The sequence below is a fragment of the Coregonus clupeaformis genome, unplaced genomic scaffold, assembly GCF_020615455.1.
Source record: "Coregonus clupeaformis isolate EN_2021a unplaced genomic scaffold, ASM2061545v1 scaf0362, whole genome shotgun sequence".
Lineage (NCBI taxonomy): Eukaryota > Metazoa > Chordata > Actinopteri > Salmoniformes > Salmonidae > Coregonus > Coregonus clupeaformis.
In genome coordinates, this window is record NW_025533817.1 from 215675 (window position 1) to 225000 (window position 9326).

The 9326-nt window shown below is 40.5% G+C and overlaps 1 protein-coding gene across 2 annotated transcripts in view; it reads right to left on the reverse strand.

Annotated features, from left to right (window-relative positions):
- Positions 1-3615: 3615 nt before the first annotated feature.
- LOC121583560 (transcription factor SOX-6-like) overlaps positions 3616-9326 on the reverse strand; it is a 107234-nt gene continuing 101523 nt past the window's right edge. For both annotated transcript variants that reach the window (XM_045215062.1, XM_045215061.1), the window contains exon 14: positions 3616-9270. In XM_045215062.1, the coding sequence (XP_045070997.1) occupies positions 8958-9270 (313 nt within the window). In that variant the 3' untranslated portion in view covers positions 3616-8957. The remainder of the gene's footprint in view (positions 9271-9326) is intronic.

A 9326-nucleotide genomic window follows, 5' to 3' on the forward strand; every position in this document is an offset into this window, starting at 1 on the left:
GCTCATTAAAAAAAGCACAAACAACATTCAGATGGTTCCTAGGCTTTCCTCACAGCTATGCACTGAGGAATGACAAGTCCAACAAAACCATGTCGAGTTTTTCACCCAGGCCCATTGTGTTCCCACATTAACTCCAAGCTGGGCCCTTTGAGCCTGGCCAGAATTGTGTCTTTCCTTCTCGGACATGGCCCGGCTCTATCAGCAGGCTTGGCCTATACAGCACAGCACACCATGCAGACTCTTTCTCCCTTATAGAGACTTGGCTCTCAGATACATTGTGGCAAACGATTGATGGGGCAGGACAGAAGTTATACAATTAAAGATGGCCTTTCTCAGCCAAGTGAGTTCATTCATTTCAATGTGAGGACCTTTGTGCTTGCAGTCATTGTTTTGATAGAAAATGAAAGAGGGAGGGGTTTTATTTCCCAAGCACAAGAACTCAGAACTCTGGATCTGTACACAATCTAAACAATCTGGAAAAGGCTTCTGAAAATAACTGAGGCCAGAAAATGTCAAAAGAAACAGAGACCGAACACAAGATGATAATGATTTCTTACTGTGTGGGGGAAACTGAACCACAGCCTGGGATACTCAGAGGAATGTGTCCATGTTCTGCCATATACAACAGCTGGCAACCCATGCCAATGGGAAGCTAGAAAAAACTAATTGCAACTGGAATTGTCAAGTCTACTGCATTATAAAGCGCTCAAATAAGAGAGGCACGTATCAGTCAGACATAGGAAGTTCATTGTACGTCTTCCAGACATAGAGAAAATGTGAGAGAGCTCAATAGAGGTGAGATACAGTACATCACTAGTCAGGTGGTGAATTAGGATGCTAAAGTTTGAGTTTAACCTTGCAGGAATTTTGGAAGGCACTTGCGAGTGTCGGCGGTGCAGAGTTTTGGCAGCTGCACAGGGAGCCTGGTGGGTCGGCCCATCTCTGGGAGCTGCTACTCCACACTAATCTATTTTAAACCATCTGTGAAATTAGCAAGATTTCTTAAGTCCTTCACCTCCAAGGATTAAAAAATGGCTGAGGGCCTGGGTCATCCTTACATATGTATGCATGTCCGATAACTCAGAGAGGGAAGCCAAGTCAAAGTTCTGAGGGAATTCTTCTTATCTACACAATGTATTAATATGTACAAAGAAATCTGAACTGACATCACCAATTTACAAAGACATATCATATCTCACTAGTCATAATAATGAGTGGGCTCATCTTCTTGGGTTTTCTCAACATTGTTCATATTGGCCATACCTGGCAGTGCTGAAATCTGCTTATTTGTACAATTTACACAAACTATACCAAACATTAGGAACCCCTTCCTAATATTGAGTTGCACCACCCCTTTATCCCTCAGAACAGCCTCAATTCATTGGGGCGTGGACTCTACAAGTTGTCGAAAGCATTCCACAGGAATGCTGGCCCATGTTGACTCAAATGCTTCAATAAGGGATCATAGCTTTCACCTGGATTCACATGGTCAGTCTATGTCATGGAAAGATCAGGTGTTCCTAATGTTCTGTCCACTCAGTGTATATCTATTGGATACATGTTCTGGGTATCTGGTCCATCAGTGTGTCTCATTGAAATGAATTTTATAATGAAATCCATGAAATATTCTCCTTTAATAGTCAGATTGACAGAGTAAAACCATACATAGATTGAAGTACTGCAGATCGCCATGGAGAGCAGCACTCAAACTGCTCAGAGAGAGAGAGAGTAATACTTCAGCATTGCAGTAGCTCTGCCAAAGGCAGTAGGCCTACAATAAAGTTATGAGTCAAGTCTAATGAGAAAATCAGATAAATAGCAGCTGTGCTTGGAGAGCCGGCGCTCTCTGACTGATTCACTGGGCTCAGTGGCCATGTCGTGGAGCGCAAGGGCAGACAGGGGCTCCAGAACAGTAAAATATTGTTCCAGACGCCTCCCCCATACAATGTTTAGTCATCAGAGTGGTGAATTTGCAGTCCTGCCAGTGTGTAGCAGCAGCAACACTGTATTAATTATTATCTGCAGCCCAAACACCTACATTTGTACTAACACTGTGACAGTTCATCCAAACAGGCCACTTACAGGCAGTGGCATTACTCTCCATACCTCACTAGACCTCTTACAACCCCCCCCCACCCCGACCCCCTTCTCCCATCTGGCAAGCGTCGAAAAAAGTATGGCATATCGAAGATAAAAAATATGGGCCAAAGGAAATTAGAATTATTGTCTTTCACTCAAGATTAAAATGTCACAGGCCCGGTATCATTTTAATGTTGTACACCCACACACCCATGCACAATAACTTAAAGAGAAATACACAAAGCACAGGGCTTTTCTCCTGGCCATTATTCGTAATGCAAGCTTGGAGAATTACTATAAGATTTATTGTGCAGCGGTATATGGCTAATTTTCCATCTACTGCTGGGTGCTTCTGCTGGAGAGAGCTGACACAGCCGTCTATTATACACACCACAGTTAAACTGTAGGTTTTACGCATGCTCTCGGGGAAGACAGCGCACAGGCAGCACACTGGTAAAATACAAAAAAAAGATTGATGGAGAGAACAAAATATGGTATTCCAAAATGTTTGGAAATGGCTCCTGTTCCAGAACCTTTTTTTTTTATTATATTTTTTACTCCAGCAAACAGAAGGTTGAAGAAAGGAAAAGCAGCTTTCCTCCCTGATGAACCATATACACCATGTATATGCATTCTATTAACAGCCTTGATATATCATTCTCACCATAACTGCAAATCGTTTTTTTGTGAATGGAAAGAGGGACTGTTTATGGCAGCAGAGAAATGACTGCAGGTGTATATGAACTTGAAACAATGACAACTGTAGTCTAAAATCAAAAACGTAATCTCAAAAGAAATATAAGACCACAGTGTTGTTTATTGTCTTGGAATCAAACACCTCTGAAAGGTTGTTGTTTCCTGAAACCTTGCCTAAAAATGACTCCATCTTGTTACCCTCGACCCTCGGCCCAGCAAGATGATGATGAGCCATGGATGGCAGGGATCCAAGGAGATGAATGAACACACGTCGTCTGAGTTGATCGCTCTCTGCCTGACCTTTCCTCTGGCCCTGCTTGGCACATAAACCTGTCTGTGTATGGCTGCAGGAGCACACCCACTGGGCCTTGCCCTCTGAACGTCTACCTGCGCGATAGGTCACAGGTCCTCTACACACCTTTGCTGCATGCTCTCTTTGTCTCCATAATGGTCTCTTCTCAGTGGACAGGAGGGCTGGGATGCTGCAGGGTTTCAGAGAATAGCATCATTGTCTTGAGACAAAAAGGTAATAAACATAAATGTATTGCTTTGTTTGAGTAACATATTATATTTTAGGCATGAGGTTGAGGATGTCCTAAAATGGACACCATGCTATAATATAATCTCTACCATTCATTCACGTGAAAATCAGTTTGTGGCACTCATTCTAATGATAAACTATGACTTATGGGCCACCTTAGGTAAATAACTGTCCTTCAAAAATGCAAACCCACACTGCAGTAGAAAATAAAATGTTGAAAAGTACCATGAGAAATCAATATAGTTTTTGCATGAGAAATCAAAGGACAATCAATAACAACAACAAAATAGAGACTCGGATCTTAAAACAAAATGTATCTTTAATTTGTAAGTGTCAACAGCAGTACAAAAGATGGGAGTGATGGTGAGACTTTGTCACACAATTTCTTACTCTTTTACGCAAAAGGAGGAAACTCTTGAGGTAAATGAGCTTAAACAGGCAGTTATACAACCCACTCCTGCCTTGTTACATCAATGGATTGAGTACATATAGAAAGATGATGTTACATTACAATATGCCTGAATGCATCCTGTGGGGAACACAACCTAGATATTTGCACACATTACTAAGGTGCCTAGATACACCCAAATGTGTCAGTCATCTGGTGTATTTTATTTGATATAGTGTATTAATACTACCAACACAGAGGAGACTGGTCTCCAATACATACCACTGTAGAATTATTTCACCTTAAGTTTACCTCACGTCAATACTGCACATGGAAACCAAAGACTTGCTGGTTTACATTTTGAAGCCAAGCAAAATAAAATATTTTAGTACCTTTTCCTTTTTTTTCTTTTAACAATAATATCCTTAGCAAGTAGCTGTCCTTTTGTACTGTATAAAGAAGAATGTGAACACAAATGTGATGGCAACCCTTTTTTTAAGTTCAATTAAAAACTTTACACTGGACTGTACAAGATATTATGATAAACTATTTACATTTTCAGAATTAAAACTTTTTTCAAAGCAGCAACAGACACTATTTCATTTTCTCTAGTTACGCCCAAACAATACCTGCCATGGGCCTAGGTACCTGCCAAGAAATTGATTTCTACGCAGAAAACTGTATCAGGCTGCCAGGGGTTTCAAAACAGCAACGGCCCCAGCGACAGAAGAGCCACACACAGTGTTGCTTGAGAGACAAAAAAGAAATCTAGAAAGCAAAGTACCATTGACAACTGTATAAGTTGTCCCCAATAGCACATTTTACACTCCTGAACAGCAACTAGCATGTCAGTCCAGCATGTCAGTGAATTGTGCTAATTAAATTAACACAGAGAACATTCCCACCATATACATCACAAAGTTCAATGACAGAAAGAATAATTACAGTTAAGTTATTAAAACAGCATACAAGCTTTGTCTTCAGTTGTTGAATCTTGTTGGCATTTACATGGCTGAGAGACAGATGGATGAATAGAAAAAGTCATGACTACACTTTGCTGATGGCTGGATGGGCTACCTTTAAAAAAGATCAGCAACACATAGAGAAGGACAAAAAGGGTCTAGGCTAGAATACACACTAGTGGCTCTGCATTGTGCCACATTAAAACTAATAAATATTTGCACACTCCCTCCAATTTCAGCTCCCCAAGAACCTCACTTGTGTAAAATTGTCAATTAATAAAAATCATCTTGGTTCATTCTAATTTTAAATGTAACAAATGCATGCAGATGTGCCATTACAATGTAGCTATTAATTTATGCTACTATCAAGCCCTCCGTTCAAATTTGGCACATTAACAGTATAAGCACTGGGGGCTGTGAAAAACACAAAACACAAGTGATGACGTATGTCGCTAGGATTGAGTCATGATTGCAAACACACATTGTATAATAAAAACATATACATCTTAACTGCTTGTTGTTCAGATGAATTTTAGCACTGTCCCTATGAAAGATACAGAGTACCTTATTTGTACCGACTGTGCATGTTATTAAATAAAAATGAAGTGATTTATTAAAAAACGTTTGTCCTTGATGTATAAGCCTAAGGAGTACAGCTTGGGTTTTGATTGGCTCCTTGAATTGTCTGAGGGAGGTCATTGAAACGCTAGCAAGAAGGGGCCTGTCTGTCTATCTCAGCTATAGTTCCGTCCAATACTGCTCTCTTCAACCGGGAGAAATATTCAGCATCTACATGAGGTACAGTGACTTGTCAGTTTTATGAACATGGATCAACATACACTGATGTAAAAAAGGAAGAAAAAAAATAACAGTCAAATACATAACTTATACTTCACTAAGTACTTATGAACAAAAATATAATTCTATTTCCTATGTTGTATTTACAATAAAATCTATAATGAGATGGTGAATTTATTGAAAAATGAAGCTCCAATTCATTAAACATCTGTTTTTTTTCTTTCTCTCTGATTGTCCTTTCATTATGTTCTACTGACAATTTTAGAGCCAACAGTGGCTAATAAATACAATAAAATGTCTATACTCACTATATCGCTTCAAATACAATATACAACACAAAACATATGTGACCAATAAAATGGGTTTCTGAAATCCAGGGTTTCTCAGCTAACCAGTTACTATGTAAGCCTTCTGTCGAGTTTACTGCTCAGTCTCTCTCTCGTGCGCTGTCTCTCTCCCCTTGGTGGCCCTGGAGCTCAGACAAAGTGTTCATTCACTACACATGTCTTTGCATAAATAAACAAAACAAGTAGACTGAAAAATTATTCAAATCTGGTAACTGTGAGAACGAGCCCACAAGTCCAACTCGTCGTGACTTTTGTTCATTCAGGTTTTTTTCTGGTACAACAGCTTCACATTAGTCAGAATTGATAAAAATACAATTTATATCCAGTGCTTATAACACTTATGAAACATTGTCTCCTTGCGAGATATAAGTAATTTTTTGTTATTTTTTGTTATACAAGCGCAGTCAAGTTTCAGTCCTATCAACAGGCCTTTTTTAACTACCAACCCACTGAATTGGTTTGGCATGGTCATAAAAATATGTACAAATCACGTACAAATCAACCAATCAACCAGCAAACAGAAGTAACAGCTTAAAAATCCTAGATATGTTGACCTGGAGGGAAATCCGTTTAGGTTTGTGTATGGGAGGAAATCCTAGAAAAAAACATTGTACCTTAAAACAACAATAGCAACAAAGAAACCAACCAACCAAAAAAGAGAGAAAGAAACTGAAATGGAAATGAATAATGAGGTGCTTAAAAACTTCTAAGACTTAAGATAAATGCTTTCAAACGTGGACACAACACAATAAAAGCCAGCTCTGAATAGGTCGAGAAAAATTAAAAGTACTAAAGAGCCATCTGTATCAATTAGACCTGGGAGAGTAATGCAGTGACCAGCAGTAGGAGGGAGTCCTGGCCATGCAGACAGCCAGCGCTGGTGACCAGCCATTTAGATCCTTTTAAACCTCTGGGCTTGGTCTGAAAAAGACAGGTTCAAGGGCACGGGAGGAGAATAGCCGGGCTCATGCATAAATAATGCTGCATTTGAGATGATACCCTCTCGTCAGTCATTTTAATAATCCCCCACAGCTTGATGTACTTGTTCCATCTGCTCGCCAGCGCCTAGTGGCTGGGCCAGGGCGGGAGCCGGGGTGGAGGCCTCACTGCCTGCACTTTGATGGAGAGCACAATAAGCGCTACGTGCCCGTCCTTATTGTTCCCCCTCTCTCCACTCCCCAGTCTAGCGCTGCCTGCCACTCTGAGCCAGATGGCACCCCCTGGGTGTGGGGGTTGCCATGGGCAGGGGTCAGGGTCGAGACAGGGCAGGGGCAGGGCGGAGAGGGAGGCACTTAGTCCTTCTGGCCTGTAGGAGGGCTATATTGTGGACAGTAAGGCCTTGACTGCTGGCCATCTCTAGCTGTTTCTCCATAAGGTATCAACCTGGGATCTGTTCAGCTGATAAAAGGACCGTTCAAGAGGTAAAGCTCTTTCAGTTTGTGACGGATTGTCACAAGATTAAGCGCTGATTGATTGTGTTACGTTTCATATTCATTGTCTGTATGTAAATACAATACAGAAGTGCATTTTCAATTGCTCTGGCCATTATAAAACAACACAAATGTTGTTCAATGTAAAGTATTCACTTAGATGAAGTAGTAAGTGTTAATATGTAAGTGCATCAATGTAGAGAATCACCATCACAGCTCTGGTGTGGCTTATGAATGAAATACTGTTGTGTTTAATATGATTTGTTAGAATGTAATACTTTGTCTGTAACCCTCCTTTAAATAAAAACATGACGTTATTCCCTCACACACTGCCTCTTCTCTTAAGACTGCTGCAGTAGTTAACTCTGCTTTAAGACCTTCTCGTGTCAATTTAAGATTTACAATGTCGAAAAAAGACTTAAGATAAAAAATAAAAAGAGTTTTAAGACCAAAGACTTTAAAACTTGCCGCCCCAGTAGGGGCTAAAGTGTTTAACCGAATGTACTGTAGCTAAACATTGTAAAACAGCAATTTGTGATTGTAATGCCCCCAAAGCTGCCTTTCGCTGCCTTTCCAATCCCACAGATTGGATGCCTTTGGCCCCTTGGAATACTGGCCTGATTACAATCACTCTGATTAAGAAGTTGGTAAGACTGAGTTGGAGAGTGAGCAGAGAGTGTGAGGGGAGTGTTACAGTGCTCTGCGTTAGACTGGCCTGGTGACATGAGCTGGAGAGGGACAGGGAGAGGAGAAGGGCCTGTTGGTCACCGCATTGGTCTCCATGGAGAACAGCTGCCATTATGCACAACCACACCTGAAGCTATTGCATCACTTCCTGTTCCTGGCCTAGACACAGTCCACTGTCTCCAGATTCCTGAGTGTTTCAATATAGAAGGTATATAAAGAAACTGGATTTTGAAGCCGCACTAAGATATTAAGAGATTGTCTAAGACTCAAGTCTCTCCCTCGAGACTCAAACTAATTATTTAAGAGAAAAGAACGTTGAAATGTTTGGCACATCTGCACAAAATTGTACAGTATGTTAATAATAACAATAATAATTATAATAATTATAATAATAATACTAATACAATTAATAATAAGGGAGTCTGATTATGTCCCAGAATTGTGGAATTGTTCTGTTTGTTTGTTTTTAGTTAATATGAATTTCCAAATATTTTGTTCTCTTAATAGTTTCAAATAAATTCAGATTTAAAACATTCACAAGCTGTTGGCTGACACAGCATACCTGAGTGAGAATATATAACTCCCATCAAAAACAGTAATGAAATCTATTAAAAGCATTTAACTGAAGAGAAAAAAAATATGTATATCATAAGAAAAAAAGTAAGACTGTAAGAATTATGGATTCATTTCAAGTCCTGTCATCCAAAGTTGTATAGGCAATACCCTAATTGTGTAAATGTCCATGAACAAAACACAAAAAATAAACGATGAGATAATAAAATAGGAAATCCAAAATGAACTAAACCAAACTGCTTCACACACTGTAAGAAACATTGAAGACCGATAGCTGTTGATTCTGACGGAGCCACATATGCATGCAGGCTCCTAAATGATACATCATCAGAACATTTTTTTTTTTGTTCTGTATTTTTTTGTTCTTCTGTTTCTCCTCCTTCTGTCAGTCTTCCACCCTGGGGATGGTTCTCCAGTATGAATGTGTGTATGTCTTGGCTCAGGTGTTGAGAGGCCTCAGTTGGCGCTGACGATGGGCTCCAGTGTCTCAGTCTCACTGCTGTAGTCCGATTTGGGCTCCTCGTCAAAGTCCTCGTACATGTCCATCTCATCTACCACTCCGTTGATGATGGGGTCGTTGGTTAACATGGCAACGGGCTCTATCTTCATGTTGTAGGTGCTCTGGATGACGGGAATGGCCGGCTCCGGGCTCGCTGAGGCGCTGGAGCACTCCGACGTCATATGAGGGGAGGGTGTGGTCGTTGCCATGGTTATGGCCCCAGGGTAGACCACGCCGGCGCTGGTGCTGATGGGGATCTGCGGTTGTTGCCTGTAGAGAGAAAATAAAGGACAGCGAGAGAGAGAGAGAGAGAGAGAGAGAGAGAG